Source organism: Notothenia rossii (genome assembly GCF_949606895.1).
Source record: "Notothenia rossii genome assembly, chromosome: 12".
Taxonomy (NCBI): Eukaryota; Metazoa; Chordata; class Actinopteri; order Perciformes; family Nototheniidae; genus Notothenia; species Notothenia rossii.
This window is the reverse complement of record NC_136911.1, coordinates 2168555-2185962: the sequence shown is the minus strand read 5'-3', so window position 1 is coordinate 2185962 and position 17408 is coordinate 2168555. Positions and strand designations below refer to the sequence as shown.

General features: G+C 41.5%; 3 protein-coding genes across 3 annotated transcripts in view; 2 read left to right on the top strand and 1 right to left on the bottom strand.

Annotated features, from left to right (window-relative positions):
* rttn (rotatin) overlaps positions 1-6044 on the top strand; it is a 67960-nt gene extending 61916 nt beyond the window's left edge. The window contains exons 45-49 of the mRNA XM_079661107.1: positions 2306-2484; positions 3319-3619; positions 4570-4673; positions 5728-5797; positions 5884-6044. Of these exons, the coding sequence (XP_079517233.1) occupies positions 2306-2484; positions 3319-3619; positions 4570-4673; positions 5728-5797; positions 5884-5966 (737 nt within the window). The 3' untranslated portion in view covers positions 5967-6044. The remainder of the gene's footprint in view (positions 1-2305; positions 2485-3318; positions 3620-4569; positions 4674-5727; positions 5798-5883) is intronic.
* Positions 6045-7869: 1825 nt separating this feature from the next.
* cd226 (CD226 molecule) lies at positions 7870-14910 on the top strand. Its single transcript, XM_079661663.1, has 6 exons — positions 7870-8024; positions 9008-9325; positions 10687-11103; positions 11747-11849; positions 12960-13014; positions 13319-14910. Exons 1-6 carry the CDS (start codon positions 7961-7963, stop codon positions 13451-13453), a joined length of 1092 nt encoding a protein of 363 aa, XP_079517789.1. The 5' UTR covers positions 7870-7960; the 3' UTR covers positions 13454-14910.
* A 1111-nt stretch (positions 14911-16021) lies between these two features.
* Positions 16022-17408, bottom strand: part of dok6 (docking protein 6) — a 56348-nt gene continuing 54961 nt past the window's right edge. Inside the window, exon 8 of the mRNA XM_079661664.1 lies at positions 16022-17408. This exon is cut by the window's right edge and continues 818 nt beyond it. The gene's annotated coding sequence lies outside the window, so the exon portion shown is untranslated.

Genomic DNA, 17408 nt, shown 5'->3' with positions numbered 1-17408 from the left:
CTTTGTTTGCACACGTTGCCAAAAACCGGCTCCCACAGACGGAAAACCAAACACTTCGTTACTCTTATAAAGAGCATAAAAACATGCAGGTGGGGATGCCTTGGATCCGTCATAAAGCAGACCTCCCATGTTAATTCTGTGATACAGCGGCTTCTTTGACAGGCATTGAGATAACCTCGGGCGAACACCAGCACACGCCGGTTGGTGCGTGTTAGCGTTCGAGGATTAGCATAACCAACAAGCTGTCATGTTCTCCGAGAGGAAACATCAGTCGGTGTTGACTCTCGGCCTTTTCAACGCTCGCCGTCTTAAGCTCGTTCATTTCTGTGTTTTTTATGTAACCTCCAGCCGCAGCAATTAGTCATGTCAGTTATCGGATGTGAAGGATGTGCCAGGAGAGAGAGATATGTTTATTGGTGTGTTATTTATTTGTGGTCTAAATTGTGGTAGGAAGTGTAACCTTTGCTTCGAGCTCAATGGCTTCCCTCCCTTTTAGAGTCAGAGGAGAGAAGTGCTTTCTAACTAATTATTGTGATGACAGATAAAACACATTTCTGACGTAAAGCTACCTGAATGTTTCTTTAAAGTTATTTTAATTGTGTACTTGTTTTTTAAGCTGACTGAGTCTCTCTTTGCAGTCTGTATTGTTCCCACTAAGGCAGTGGTTCTCAAAGTGGGGGGCGTGCTGATGAAAAAAAAAAAAATCATAAATTGAAAAATTATTGATTCGAAAATAATATGATGGAACCGGTACTATTACGTCTGTGTCTCTGTGTTTCATTAAAGCTTGGCTGTGTGTGTGTGTGTGTGTGTGTGTGTGTGTGTGTGTGTGTGTGTGTGTGTGTGTGTGTGTGTGTGTGTGTGTGTGTGTGTGTGTGTGTGTGTGTGTGTGTGTGTGTGTGTGTGTGTGTGTGTGTGTGTGTGTGTGTGTGTGTGTGTGTGTGTGTGTGTGTGTGTGCTTGTGTGTGTGTGTGTGTGTGTGTGTGTGTGTGTGCGTGCCTGTTGAATGAGCCATTTTGTGTGCGCGAGAGAGAGAGCGCACCGGTACCGGTACCGGAGATCGTTGTTGTTAGCTTCTGGTGCTAGCGAGCTATGCTAACGGATATAAGGAGTTTTTTCAACAACAAAGTGGAGGAGAGTCCTCTCCTGTCAGACTAAGACACTCAGTGAGCTAAAGGACTCTCAGTGTTATCTCAGTGGGTCTCAAACGTTTTGGTCACCATTAATGTAAACAATTATTTCCGAGGCACACGTTTATATGATCATTATAGTTATAAAAAAATAAGAGAATAAATGAAAAACAGGTATGAAATACTATATGACATTAAAAAAAGAATAAAGTTTAAAAGGGAGTGATTTGTAAAATATCCATCAAGAAAAAGTAAATCTGTTTACAGTTCTGTTTCAAATGGGTGTTGAGAGATGTATCCATAGATCTCTTCATGTTGCTCTCAAAGTTCACCAGATTGATGCTTTTAACTTCAATATTTAAAAATCTTCCCGGGGGAGCTTGCCCCCGGACCCCCCTATGTGAGGTCCACACACCACCTATAAAAATAGCACCTTACCCCTGCTTACACCTATATGCCGTGAGCTGATTATCGAGCCTTCATTGTAACAGTTGTGGGTACGTTGTGTATTTGCGTGTGGATTGTTGCAGTAGAAAATTCCACTGTAGCGACCGGTACATTGATGGGAAACCTTAAATGTTTGAGCACCCTCTATGAAACGTCAAGCTACCCCACAGCACCCCAAAATAAATCTCTGGCGCCGCCACTGAGCCTGACTATTTGTGTTGGGGGGGCCCGACTTTTTTTTTTCTCCAAAGGGGGGGCCTGACAGAAAAAGTTTGAGAACCACTGCACTCAGGGGACATTTTCTCTCTTAGTCATCATTTTTGTCTTTTACACCCAACAAGCAGAGCATGCACAGGTGTTTTGGGAAAAGAGCAGACAGCGTGCAGTCTCTATTTATGTGGCTACTGGTGGACAGCTGGCGAGCTTTAAGATAAACAGTTAGAAGCAACAAGAAGACTGAGAAGAAGAAGAGTGTTAGTGTGACCTGTTTGTGGACTTTGCAGTGATCTCCCATTGGACACAGGGACAGGTTGGACCATCTTGGAGTATTCCTTTGCAGCGTTGGGTTGTTGTGCTTTATATTCACTGTGCTCACGTTTCACAGTGTGCATGTGTGTGAGAGATGAGGAGGCTTGTAAAATGACTCAAACACAGAAATCACAAAACCTGACTACTTAAAATGTAGAAAAATGTTATTACAAGTTATTATGTTGTGTCTTTCCTCTCAGCCTGCAGCTGTGTGTGTGTTGGTGGCTCTGGGTCTGCAGCAGGGTGTAGCTCTCTGATGCTCTGCGTCACGAAGCTGGCCTCGGGGGTCGCCTCTGATAACACCCCCGTCCAGAAACTCTCCTTCTGTCTGCTCGCTAACCTCGCCATGTCCCGGGACTGCAGAGGCCTCCTGCAGAAAGTAAGCCCTGGACACAGTGTGTGGTGAACAGAAATGTAGAAAAGGTCTTCTTGCCTTCCCTATTTTCTCTAACAGTAGATATAATTAGATTAGATTATTGCCATATGCACAAAGCTGCAGTGTAGAAATGGAAATGAAATTCTTCTGACCTAAGCTCCTCCCACAATGCAACATGTATACAAAAATACAAAGTAGTGCAAAAAGTCTATATACATGTCAATAGAATATGGGATATGTACAAGAACAGAATGTGAATGAAGACAAAATTGAATACGGTTTATTACGGTGATAACTATTTATATAAATTAGTATATTGCAACCTGATAGGATGAGCCAACTCTTTTCTTAAGATCATTTTGACTGGCTGTGAAAAACAAATTCAACTAAAGTAAGATATGAACTGTTAAAATATGAATACATATGTAGTGTTTGTACAGTATCAGAATCAGAAACAGGTTTATCACCAGGTGGGTTGACACGTACGAAGAATTTGACTTGATGTCGCGGTGAATACATGAAAGTAAAACAGAAAACACAGATAGAGAACTATTTTAAGAACACTATAATAACATACAAAAATAAGAACAAATATAGTGAAATGTATTCATATATAAATATCAATTATTTTGTTTCATTTCATTATTATTATTATTATTTATTATTATTGTTTTACACGTTCGAAATAAATCAAATCAAATACCAACATTTCGCTGGCTATACGGAGTTATTATCTAAATCAGTTTCATTGTGTTGAACTGCCCTGTAGCTACGTACCAATGAAAAGCCTTGAATCTTGAATCTTGAATCTAAACAATACTTTTCTGTCGTTCTCAGAATAACTTCCTGCAGGCTTTCCTGTCGGTGCCGATGCCCAAAGCAGGTGGAGGTAAAGCCTGGTCTGCAGCTGGTACTGGTGGTTCTGGTGGTTCTGGTGGTACTGGTGGGGGTCTGCTGGGTCTGTGGCTCCGGCTGCTGGTCAGCCTCTCTTCAGCGGAGGACGGTCAGCAGAGTATCCTCCGGGTCTCTGGAGCTCTGGAGGTGATTTCTGAGCTGGCTCTGCAGCGCCGCCACGCTCTGCTGACCCTCCACAACCTCTGCTTCTGCCCCAACAACAAGCCCCGCCTCCTGGCCAACGGTACGCTGGACGAGCAGGGGTTACATGTGCTAACTCCATGCTGGGACAGGGGTATTGTAGTGAATATAAGCAGCTTTCTACGGGTCCAGAGCCAGACAAAGTGGTATCATTATGTGGAGCTGAATCTTTCCACAACGACTTGTTTAAATGTTGCTTCTGTGAAGAAGTTCAGACCACAGGGAGTTAGGATGTGTGTGTCTGTGTTTCTGTATCAGAGTGGATACCAACACAAATTAGTATTTACAACAAACATAAGTACATAATAAAGAAATACTTCAATAGAAGGAGGAAAAAGAAAGGGGGAGAGAAAAAGGGATATTGTGCTATTCTATAATTCTGAGTGAGGGTCTGTCCGGGCTGGGGTGAAGAGGAATCAGTTCTGAGAAAGAAAGTATTTTTATTGAAAGGTATTCTCTCGTCCTTTAGGTTAGAATACAGTCTGGCTTTATTTCTGATGAGAGTACACGAACACGCCCAGCAGCTCCATCTCTTGATATCAGTCGCATCTTATACAAACAAAAGTATATTTTCTAACACCTGATTGTAGAAATTGAAGTCAAACATTTGTGGAAACATTTATGTAAGGTACTGTAAAGTAGGATGCCTGTGAAGATAAGGGACACGTAAACAAAGAAAGGAGAGGAAGTCACGAGCCCCTCGGTGGGCGCTGTGGGTGGGAGGTGTTAAAAGCAGGTGGGGATCATGTAGTGTTTCTGTTTCCTGTGGAAAGGTTTCACATTTCCTGTCTGTGTTCCACATGCACCTAATGTAGTGATGAGGAAATGACCCAGTTAATAAAAGAGTGGTGTAACTTTGTTTTGTCAAAATGTGGTGTTTTCCAGGCCGACACTTCTCGAGATATGATCTGTGTAACTCTGAAGGTTTTAAATGAAGCTCTTTTTGTCATTTTGAATTAAAACATGAATTATCTCATTGTGTGTTTGTTTCAGACAAAGCCATGAAGGTGCTCCTCGGCTGTCTGAACAGTAAAGAGATGGAAACACGATCCATGGGGGCTTCTGCTCTGTGGGCGCTGCTCCATAACAATCAGAGGGTACACACACACACACACACACACGCGCACGCGCACGCACGCACGCACGCACACACACACACACACACACACGCACACACACACACACACACACACACGCACACACACGCACACACACACGCACACACACACACGCACGCACACGCACGCACGCGCGCGCGCGCACGCACGCACGCACGCACGCACGCACGCACGCACGCACGCACGCACGCACCCACCCACGCACACACACACACACACACACACGCACACACACGCACGCACGCACGCACACACACACACCCACACCCACACCCACACCCACACACACACACACAAACACTTTACTGCTTATTTTATATTTATATTCAATTTAATATTGAATGATCAATTTCTCTCTCCCTACCTCCCTACCTACCTCTCTCTCTCTCTCCCCCTACCTACCTCTCTCTCTCTCTCTCCCTCTCTCTCTCTCTCTCTCTCTCTCTCTCTCTCCCTACCTACCTATCTACCTACCTGCCTCTCTCTCTCTCCCTCTCTCTCTCTCCCTCTCTCTCTCTAACTACCTACCTCTCTCTCTACCTATCTACCTACCTAGCTACCTCTCTCTCTCCCTCTCTCTCTCCCTCTCTCTCTCTCTACCTACCTACCTCTCTCCCTCTCTCTCTCCCTCTCTCTCTCTCTCCCTCTCTCTCCACCTACCTACCTCTCTCTGTCCCTCTCTCTCTCTACTACCTACCTACCTCTCTCTCTCTACCTCTCTCTCTCCCTCTCTCTCTCTACCTACCTACCTACCTCTCTCTCTACCTCTCTCTCTCTCTACCTACCTACCTACCTCTCTCTCTCTCTCTACCTCTCTCTCTCTCTCTCTCTCTACCTATCTATCTATCTATCTATCTATCTCAAAGGCTGGTTTATTGGTGATATATTTCAAATTGAATGTCTTCACTGTCTGTTTCTATAAATGATTCTGCTAGCTTCGTTGTCCTCTCACGTACAGAACACACTTCTATCTCCTGATTATAAACTGAGAGATTTCACTCAACCTAATATGCCTTTCTGATTCCCCTCAAAGGCGAAGACTACTTTAAAATGTCCCTCCGTTCGATTGAGAGTAGAGGAGGCCCGCACCGTCTCTAAGAAGGGTATGCATGTATTCCCTTTAATGTAAAATGTGTTTCTTTATTTCCTGTTCTTGTTTACAAATGTGTTTTGTCTCCATTTACCACAGAAGCAGAGAAGAAGAAGAAGGAGCCTCTGAATGAATACCTGTTGAAGTGCCTTGAAAGCCTTTCCCAGCTGCTAAACAACTAATTGTATTTATACTATGTGTGTGTATCATGTTTTATAGTTTTGATATTAAAGAGCCAAGCGGCACATTTTAGCTTCTGAGTACCTGCCTGGTTTTTCAGAGTTTTCTAGCTGCGGCTTTGAGCAGCTTTGTGCGGTGGGCGAGGTTTCATACGCTCTGCACATGTCACCAACGTGGGTTAGTTGGTCGGTAACCAACAGAACATTGGTGATACGTTTTGGTGCTTTTAAGGCCATCCTATGTTACTTATGAAACACTTGGCTGATTCATCCAATCTCTGTTGAAATCAATTTTTTACTCTAAATATAATTCGAGACATTCACAAAAAAAGTGATATTTTCGCAAAATAACGATTTAGTATCTCAGAATAAGTTCCTCGTTATTTTTATACTTTTTGATTAAATCACAAAGCCGATGTTCTAGTTTATTTTGTATTGTTGTACTGGCATGAGGGGCTTCCACTGAGAACAATCATGGTTTAACAAAATGTTAATGGAAAAAAGGTATTTAAATCGAGAGCTTGTCATCCTTAGAAATCCTTTAAAAATGTATATAATATAGCATTTACATTATTTAATTATAAATGTATATATTATGACATGCAAAACAATTATAATGTAAAAATATCTTGAAAAAATAATAAAACATTTAAAAGAAATACTGGAAACATTTCTGAAAATTATCCACAAATTCCTGAAAATAAATTGAAAAAAAAGGCTGGATTTTTTTTTGAAAAGCCAGCCTTTTTATCCTCCTTAGAAGTCCTTTAAAAATATATAGTTTTATTATAGCATTTACATGACTTAAAGGGGACCTATCATGCAAAATGCACGTTGTGTCCCCGGTGCGTCGGGGAACTCACGCAGCGTCAGAAAATAAAACCCTTTCTCTTTTCCTCCGTACCCAAATCTCTAAAAACGGGGGAACAACGAGCGGATACAGATTTGCTGCCGATCTGACGTAAAAATCGGCGTTGGACCCACAGAAAGTTGCTATCAGAAACAATGCCTGGCTTGATTTGGACGTAATCTCGTCTTTGTTTACATTAGCATCGCTAACACTCGGAGCTAACCTGTACTGGAGAGCACGTGTTTAAAAAGCAGGAAATAAAAAAAGAACTCACCTTGTGATAAACCTGAGAGAGAAAAAGCATTTGAGCTCCAGACTGTTTCAGAAATAATCCTTGATGTGGTTTAGAACAGGATGGCGTTTTATCACAACCAAACTTAAATGTATCTCCGGTAGAATTCTGATCAGGCATTAGCTCCGCCTCCTCTTTCTTTTTTTCAAGCTAAGGACCCAAAATCCGCGTTTCTCTAACAGGGCTTCAAAAGAGAGGTGTGAGCAGTATGAGGCGTGGCTGCAACGGGTGATCTGTTTGGGATTTAAAGCAAAACACTTCACAGAAATGTTTTGTATAGGTATGGTCCTACAATATATTTTTCCAATACAGCATAATAGGTCCACTTTAATTATAAATGTATATATTTCGACATGCACATTTTTTTAAATATTTACTCTCCAAAATATTTGAAACATTTGTAAAAATAAATCAAAGAAATTACTGGAAACATTTCTGAAAAATATCCAAAATTCCAGTTTTTCTTTGTGAAAGCCAGTATTATTATCCTCCTTAGAAGTCCTTTAAAATATGTTATTGTTTTATAGCATTTACATTACTAAGTAATTACTGTCCCAAAAATAGTAAGAAATGTCAAAGAAATACTGAAAAAATGTCTGAAAAAAAAAAAAAATTCCAGAAAAAACTGAATGTTTTTTGGAATAACATTTTGAGTGCCTCCACTTTGACCTCAGTCCCAGTCCTGGTGTTGCAGTGCCCCTCTGAGTGCAGGAGCTCACAGTCCATTGCCCCCCCCCCCCCCCAGTAAACCCCCAGTAATTGAAGAGTTTCTCTGCAGACGGAGCAGCAGGAAGTGAAGCTCGCTGCGTCTCTCGACTCATCAATGCAGCTTTCATTCTCCCTCAGCGGGGCAACATGGACGCTGTACAAAAGCACCACTGGTACTTCGTGGTACTCCTCTTCCTCCCTTCTCTTAAAGGTAAGGAGTTTATTTATATATGTAAATCTTATTGTAGATTAATGACTGGCAATATGTCATATCAAAACTCTTTGTAAAGTGGCATTGTCTTAAGTTGTGTAAACTTGTATGATAGTAAGTTGTATCAGTTCATCTCATTCTGAAGGATAATTTAAAGTAGGAATATCTTTTTTCTACTATTAATTGTATATTAGATTGTCTGTGAAGCTTGTTGTTGTGAGTTTTGTGAGACATTATTATTCTCAACCTGTCAACATCTCTCCCTCGGGGCATCACCGGACTGGAAATCACTTTTCATTCAGCTCGGATAAAAGCCTTTGAGAACTCGGAGGCTTGATCACCAACTTGTGTTTATGTTCTCTGGCTCAAATAAACCTAATTACCATTAACTGAGAGATGGCCTCAACGCTGGGAGAGGCTGTTCATCTACAAGCAGGAGAGATTTAGAATAGAATTATTACGAAAGCACTTATATACTAATAAAGGACTGGCTTATCTAAAGCCAGTTGAGTAGCACTTGAAATGTTTGGCTCTATGAAACCTGATGAACTTATAAGATTCTGTTTTCTTCAAGTTTGTATCTTGTTGGTCGAACGCACTTATTGTAAGTCGCTTTGGATAAAAGCTTCAGCTAAATGCAATGTAATGTAATTTAGGGGGAAAACATGGCCTTTCTACATCTATCTTAGCTTCAAAATATGGTACAAATAGTAAATAGTAAAATGGGCTTTTGGAGAAAAAAATGGAATTGGGCCTGTAAGAAATTGAAGGCCCTCTGAATTGTGTGATTTGGACCCGACTGTCTTATGATCATTGTATTACCTTGTTTTGGAAAATAAGCCTTCTGTTTACAAAGTATCTATATGACAGTTATTACCCTACAATCAGCTGATCATCCTTTGTGTATAATTAAGTAATGGTTTAATTATTTGAAGCTTTCCTGGACTGCATTAACTGACTAAATGTCCCTCTCTCCGTTGCAGTGGTGCAGACGGAGGGGTCCACGGTGCGTCTGGAGGAGGGCATGGTCCTCCCCTGCCTCTGTCCTTGGAACGGAAACCTCAGCATGGTTTCCTGGACTAAAGACCCCGACAAGTCCTCCGTCGCCGTGTACCACCCTGAGCACGGAGAGCACATCCCGAACCCCTACACGGAGAGGGTGGAGTTCCTGAAGACGACCCACATGGATGGAAGTATCTCCATAAGGAACGTCACGCACCAGGACATCGGGACTTACCACTGCTCCGTGCAGACCTTCCCCCGGGGGCCCTGGACCCAGAGCATCCAGGTGGAGGACTTAGGTAAAAGATTTAGGTGTAAAATAGTGAGAACATGTTGAAGAGAAACCATGTCCATTTCCAAATTCCTAGATGTTATTCCTATGGTTTTAAACTATTAAGAAACATTAACAACTTTATTTTACCTTTATTTAACCAGGATAGGTCTCATTGAGATTCAAAATGTCTTTTTCAAGAGAGTCCTGGCCCAAGAATGGTAACAGCACAATTTAAAAAACACACAATCACAACACAGTCATACAACAAGTTAGCCAAAGCATTTACAGCCACAGTGTTCTGCTTTAAGGTCATTTAGGCCCCATTTACACGGAGACGAAACGGAGAACGAACCGAATTTGATATAAAAAAAAGTCTTCCGTCCACACGGTATCGGCTCAATAAACGTGTCCGTCTACACGAGACCGCTCGACCCGCTGGACATGCTGTAGTACATATGCCGGGCCTGTAAGTGGCGCTGTACTTCCGCCACAAAATACACCAAAAGCAGCGAAGAACACCCCTCGAGCATGGTTGCCATGGTTGCCTGGTTGCCCTTCTGTTTATTCTCCGCGGTGGATTTAGCAACATGTAGTTCATGTAGTTCTCCATGTCCACTTGTTGCTGATGGTTGTGGTCGAGGAGCTGTAGATTGTGCACTAACATCTGTAGCATGGTCAGTAGCAGTATGGGCTATGGCGTATAGGGCGTACACACGGAGCCGTTTGGCCCCCCAGAGCGTTCCGTCCGCAGATCTACCCACCTTGGGACCTGTTACTGTTCGAGGGCTCCGTTTCCGCGGTTCCGTTACGGCCTCTTAATCGTCCATACGATAGAGAACTGTAGCGGATACAACCCGTTCCGTCTCTGTGTAAACGTGGCCTTTGAGTTTGTTTAATGAAAAACATTTCGCAAATACGACAGCGTGATGAAAACATTGATTTGTCCCCATATTTCTTATATTTGCAAATATCTTTTTGAGTATACACAATTTTTTTCTGCATTTCTTTTTGTGTTTTACATTTGGCCTAACCCTACACACGAATTGTAGATCTGTTCACAACTCAAATATTTGGATTAATTTGCCTCCTTAGACCAAAATGTGGGATGTAATCAAGTAAGTCTGCAAAATGTACAGGTTATATACAGTAGTTTTATAGTCTCAACATTCCATGTCTAAAGAGCATCCACAGACATCATACTTTGTGACGTCTCAAGTTTGAGAGAGTAAGTCATGTTACAAAGCCATACGAATAACACGTTATAATTCTCATAGGTGGTGTTCCCCTTTTCTCTCCTTGCTGAAATGACACTTTACACATTCTTTCATTCCTACCAAACATTTTATTTATTTATTTTCTTTGACCTGCTACTCCCTGTGTTTGCAGACGAGCCCCCAGAGGACAGCACGGAGGAAGAGGAAGAGGAAGGCTCAGACCCCCCCACCCTCGATGGGATCAGGACGGACACAGAACTGGTGGCCGAGCCCGACAGCAACCTGACCATCAGCTGCAACCACGAGCACAACGGCACCGTGTACCAGGTGGTTCTGGAGAGGATTCCCCCCGGACCCTCGGGCATCATCGGGGTCTGTAAGAGGGTCAATGGGGGGGGTCTCCTGAAGGAGGGGGACCTCATGCAGGAGGATTACAGCGAAAGAGGACAGGTGAGCTGTGAGGACAGTCTGGATGTAAACCTGCACCTGACGGGAGTGCAGGCGGAGGACGGGGGTCTCTACCGCTGCACCTTCCGCACCGACGCAGGGGTCAGGACCACCACGGTGCTGCTCACTGTGCCCCCCCCAGGTACACACACACACACACACACACACACACAGATTGGGCAGCAGTAAACACACACACACACACACACACACACACACATCAGGATTAATCACAATACCGTATTTATCTTGTGGCTTCTAATAATTACCCCCCACTGAGGTGTAAGCAGGAACAGAACACACACACACACACACACACACACACACACACACACACACACACACACACACACACACACAAATAAGTACATTAAGGCTAACTTAGAAAGTACAATGTACAGTATGTAACAACACTCTTATGTAGAAATATATATGTACGTAACATTTGCAGCTTATTAGTATATATTTAGATTTGAACTGCTGACGATAGAGAGTCATTATCTATATGAATATATGTTCTCATGGCAGCTGGATGATAAATGGTTTCTCATACTTCAAATGATTTATGGATACGTCTCACAGTGATGGATGAATCATAATGAATATAATAAAGTGTGGCGTGCGATGTGTATCTCAACGTCAGCACAGACTTACACCTGCTCAAACCACCACTTCCTGTTTCTCGCCCTGAAGAGATTCATCTGTTCTCCGAATAAACAACATGTCAATTCCACATTAACACAACTAGCCCTATGTTATATATTTAGTGTCCCTCTCATTCCCAGGTGGATTCAGCCTCTCTGTGTACATGATGTGTGTTTACGTCGGGGCTGGGACTGCTTTTCTTATTCTACTCATCGTCATCATCATACTAGCAGTGAACCGAAGGTGAGGCGCGTTTTCATTCATCAACAAATAAAACTCTTATCTTACCTTGACTGTGAGATTGATGAGAAGGGCTGCAAGACAACATGTTTAACACATTTAATGTCCGTCCTTTTAGTTGTGGTCGAGACATTCCAGTCAAAACTGGCATTTTTAATATATGTTGTGACTCAAATAATGTTAAACATGTTAATCCAAAGAATGATATGTTACTTAACATAACCAAGTAGTTTGTTTGGTTTGGATTTACAATGTTAACCAATGTGAAAAAAACTAAAACTTTGATCCAGAAAAAATTATATTTCTCTTCAAAAATGCAGTTTAGTTGAATGGCAACGTCATTTTATAAAAGACCGGGTAGTCCAAAAACACTTTAAATCATATGCATCCGATAGTGTTCCACCTCAGGGATGATACCTTCTCACTTCTTATATCTGAGAGTGGGTACAGGTACTTCTCCCTGAGGGCAAACACCGCTGAGGAGCTTCACTCAGTGTAATTACACTCAGCTCTTTAACCATTTTCAACATGTAACACAGGTAGATGAATGATTTCATGTCACACACAGTCACTGTTCCTTTCTCCTGACATCGTGGTAAATATAATGCTGGAAAGAGAAGGAGAGACTTGATCAAAGAAGCGACATAAGATGCAATAAAATCTATAGTATTGGCCCACGTGATTATCGTATTGCCTCTCAACATATTGGAGTTGGATAAAAAGACATCTGTGTGCTGTGCCACTCTAATAATTACATTTCAGAGCATACGTGAAAACGAGCCAGACCAACAACCTCCAAAATATAACATCTCCAGTCAATGAACTGCATTGTCAATCACGGCAATATGTATAAGTGCAGTCAAATAAAGTAATGCATCCCGTTAGAGCTGCTGGCGTGTCTAAAACTGTGAATACACTCTGACTGTTCATGCTTTCTGAACACGCTGACGCATCAGAAATAACCATTGAAAACTGTGACAAGCTTCAAGGTTCTTTATTGTCGAACTAACGTAGCTACAGAGTAATTGTGTCGTGACATGTGAGACTTATGAAATGTGTTGTTTCTTGTTGTGTTTCAGTTTTATTTGTGTACTTTTGTCCACTGATCCACAGGAAGAAGCACCGCAGGGAGGAGTACCGGGTGAAGCTGCACCCCTCCCAGAGACAGGTGAGCCTCACGTTAGTCATCATATCCACGCTCGTCTTCAATCTCGAGACGTTCAGAGCGCTCCCTTTCCTGCTCTTCAGACACGCACTTCATTATAAACCTGTGACTCTATATCCTCTCATCATGTGACACTGTTTCTATCAACGCCTGCTGCATTTACCCTGCTTTACAACTAACTAACAAAACCTTTGATATCATCTTAAAAAGCACGTTCCAGCGCATTTCATTTGGCTTTCTCTTACTTTGTTGATCATCTATAACCTGTACACTTCATAAACTAATAACATCTTCCTCATATCCACAGCCTAACATCTACGAGAACATCCTTCCGAGTCCCAGGACAGTAAAGAAACACCGGCAGATAAAAAACCCCGTTTATGCCAACATTGACGCTGTGAGATCACAAAAAAAAAACGCCCGCTGCACAATCAATAAATAAGACAAAACGTGAATGTGCAGATTCTTTTTTACTGTGTTGTAAATGTAATTTCCAATGAATAAAATTGCATTTTTTTCCCATATATCTACACCAAATGACTGAAAATATCAAATCAACAGCATGTTTTTAGAAATTGTTCTTAATTTATAATAATTAAAAAACTAAAATCTCTAATTTAAACCAGTATCGAGCCCCTGTTTCCTGTTTGCTTTAATTATCATCTCTCCCTCTCATACTTGTCAACCCTCCCGATTTTCGCGGGAGACTCCCGATTTAATTGCCCTCTCCCGGTTTCCTCCCGGGGTCATATTTCTCCCGCATTTCTCCCGATTTCTGACAAAATCAGATTTACACACGACTGTTTCCACTCGGACTTTAATACAGCGACACCATTGTTTGGTTTCCATGGTAACACGTCTCTTTAGTAGCGCGTGCAACTCAAAGTCTGAGAGGGTGAGGCAGATAGTCACAGAAAACTGAACAGGAACTACTCCCTAAACCCTCTGCTCACTCCTTTCCTGTAAAATACAGGTCCAGCCCACACATATGCTCCATCAAGGACGGTGCTACAGGCCGCAAGGCAGTGCACTTACAACTACAATAAGCATGTTAATGTTAATCTAACAGCTCCGGCGATCCACTAGCACCCCCCCCCCCCCCCCCCCAATTTTGCTCCCGATTTCTGAGGTCTAAAGGTTGGAAGTCCCCACAATCCACGCTGCATGTCAGGAATTAGTTTGGTGTCTTTTTATGTGATATTGCAAGCATTGAAAGACTGAATGCTGTTATCCTCGCCCTTAACAGCACAACAGCAAAGGTTAAAATTGTCCCATTTATGACAGAAAAGGGAACAAATGGTGCAAAAAGTGAAACAGTCTGAATACTTTCTGCAGCCTCTGAGCAAAAACAAACATCTTGACAGACTCTGATTGTGTATTTTGATTTTAAATGTTTAATACAGGGATTAAAATTCAGCCTGCGGTTTAACAAGCCGCTGCTCGTGTAACTCTCTCAGAGCTGACAGGTTCGTTTGTGTCCAACACCGGCCTGCTTCCTAATTAAATGTAGTAATATGTACTTCATAATTACTGCTGAGGAAATATTTGTTTGGGGGGAAACAATGCTTGGCGCCGTGCAGAGAGAGTCGGCTGTAATCATTCTCCTCACTCCCCTAACCCACGAGTTAAACGCCTGACAAAAGCCCGCGTAATTGCTCTCCTTTCACTTCCATCCCTCCTGGTTCTTCATTGAAAGCTTCACAATGCGTCTAATCATCTAACGGAGAGGAAGGGACTGTACATCACTGGAGATGCGTGTTTCCCAGAGGGCCTGCAGTGTGTAGTAGGATGCTCTTATTGTGAAACTCTGAGATAATCCTGTGTCTATCTACTGTGTGTTGATGAATGTGTTTTTCATTGTAATTAAAAAACAAAGAGTTGTTTTACGATAAGCTGTCACTCAGAGTCTCCTGTGTGATTTCCAAGCTGTGGATCCATATTTAAGTTGTGTTCTTATGTGTGTGTGATTCATTTATCTCCATAGAAGTGGAGGCAGTGGCAGAGGCAGTAATGGATATGCAGACTTTTCTGCTTGAAAACGAGACAAATGTGGAACGTAAAGGGACAATTTAGTTTGGATCACGAGTGTGTGCTGTTCCCCGGCATCTGTACAATTCTGTGTGTGTGTGTGTGTGTGTGTGTGTGTGTGTGTGTGTGTGTGTGTGTGTGTGTGTGTGTGTGTGTGTGTGTGTGTGTGTGTGTGTGTGTGTGTGTGTGTGTGTGTGTGTGTGTGTGTGTGTGTGTGTGTGTGTGTGTGTGTGTGTGTGTGTGTGTGTGTGTGTGTGTGTGTGTGTGTGTGTGTGTGTGTGTGTGTGAGAGATACTGAAACTGATGTGTGTGACTGTACATGCCTCCCATGTGATATAAATAAAACAATGTGTTAGCCTCTACCTCGTTATTTCCTGTGAAGCGGGGGTGTGACGAGAGAAAGGAGAACCGACTATTTGAAGCACAGAAAATGTATTTTCTAGGAAACAACAAATGTGAATATGAAGGTTGAGCGCCTCGGGAATAGTTTGACAGATTTTAGAAACTGCTCATTGTCTTTCTTGTTAAGAGTTGTATGAGAATACTCGCCGTGTTTGTACGATGAAGCATTTAGCAGCCAGTTAGCTTAGCACAAACACTGTAAATGGGGGGAAACAGCTAGCATGAAGCTAACATGTCATATATTCTTTTTATAATAATATTATTATTAAATGTACTTTTTGGGTTTTTTACAGAGGGGTTTGGTGACAGAAGTCTTGTTCATAGGGTCTGTTCAAACCTCTGATTTTATTTATACATTATCTTGAAGAAATATGCGATTTAATCAGGTTAGGCCTTTGACTTTATTGTGCAAATATGTTGCATATGTCTGAAAACACTAATTGTCGTTGCTAAAAATGTGTTTTATAGAAACTATAAAGAAACTAAAGCATCAGTCGGTTATGTAACTCTCAGAGAAGTGAAATAACGGGTACTTACCTTGCACTAAAAATTTCTGTTAGTCTAAAAAATGTGCTGAAAATGATAGAACATTCAATTTATTACCTTTTTTATCATCAAAAACATTACATATGTACATTTAGTGAAAACTGTAGTCCTACACTCAATGTATTCAAAGTGCTATTAACATAGTAATGTGACAGGAACACAAAACGTGACGGAACAAACAGAAACCCTGTCAAAGCTACAAACAAAGTGAACAATTAACAACAAAAATCTGCAAAAGATGAACACGATCCTCTTGCTCCGGTCTCTGCGGTGACGCTCCACATGTAGATACTATCATTACATTTTACACACATTTATTTACCACGCTTTAGCTAAGACTCAGGACAACGAGGGCAGAAACGTCCGTCTACAGATCTTAAAATGGACTCTGTGACGCAGACACTTTAAAATGGGAGCTTTATTTGAGGTGCAAATTAATCTGAACCTTCAAATCTTTTAAATATATTACACCAAATAAAGTGTCTGACTGCAAAATGAACCTCAACACAGAGTAAGTGCTCGTTTCTCCAGCTGTACGACAAAAACATTAAATAATATTGTTTGACATTTCCCCCAAATGATTCTCATTAAATCATTTTTAATTATAAAGTTGCTGGAAAGTCTTGATTTCTTTAACATAACAAGTAATTGACGGGATGATTCTCAGCTTTCTAACAGCTGTGGTTGGGTTTAAGTGTTTCAGATGCTGGGTTTAAAGTATTTAAGAGAAGACTTTTTTAAACATGTGTTGAAGGTACAAAGTGGAGCCCAAAGTCTCTGCCGTCTGTGTCTGAAGGCACTTCTTACTCGAGGACATTTATCGCCACAGCTCTCATTTACTCACATGCTACAGAAAGAATTACTGAAATTATTTGACAAGTTTCTGCTGATTTGGGCAATTTAAGTCTTTCTCAATGTTCACTGCTGCGTAAAATAAGATTGATAGCCGAAAAAACACTGGAAAGGGGAAAATAATCTGCCTTCCAGCAACTGGTTCACGAATTACCATTAAATATATAACTGTGCAAAAACCAAACCATTAAAGCAATATGTTGTTTTAATGTGTTTACAGGTGCAAGTAGGCAGAGCATGTTAACTTTAAGACTAGCTTCTTAACCTTTTTCCAGTCGTTATGCTAAACTAAGCTAACCAGCTGCTGGCTTAAAGTGGTATGGATATTCCTCTGAGATATACTTGATTTTAATTTCTCTTCCTGCATTAGTTTGGAGTAATGATAAGTCCCACTTTTGCTAATACAAAGTGTGTATAACTCTCATCAAGAAAGCTATTTTCCCAAATTGTCAAACTATTCCTTTGATGCCAGTTTTGTGTTTTAACTGAGCACTCGTTTCCTCAGTTAAACTTTAATGCTAATATGTTTTTCTAACTTTAAATGCAAGCAAATCAAAGAATGATGTGTT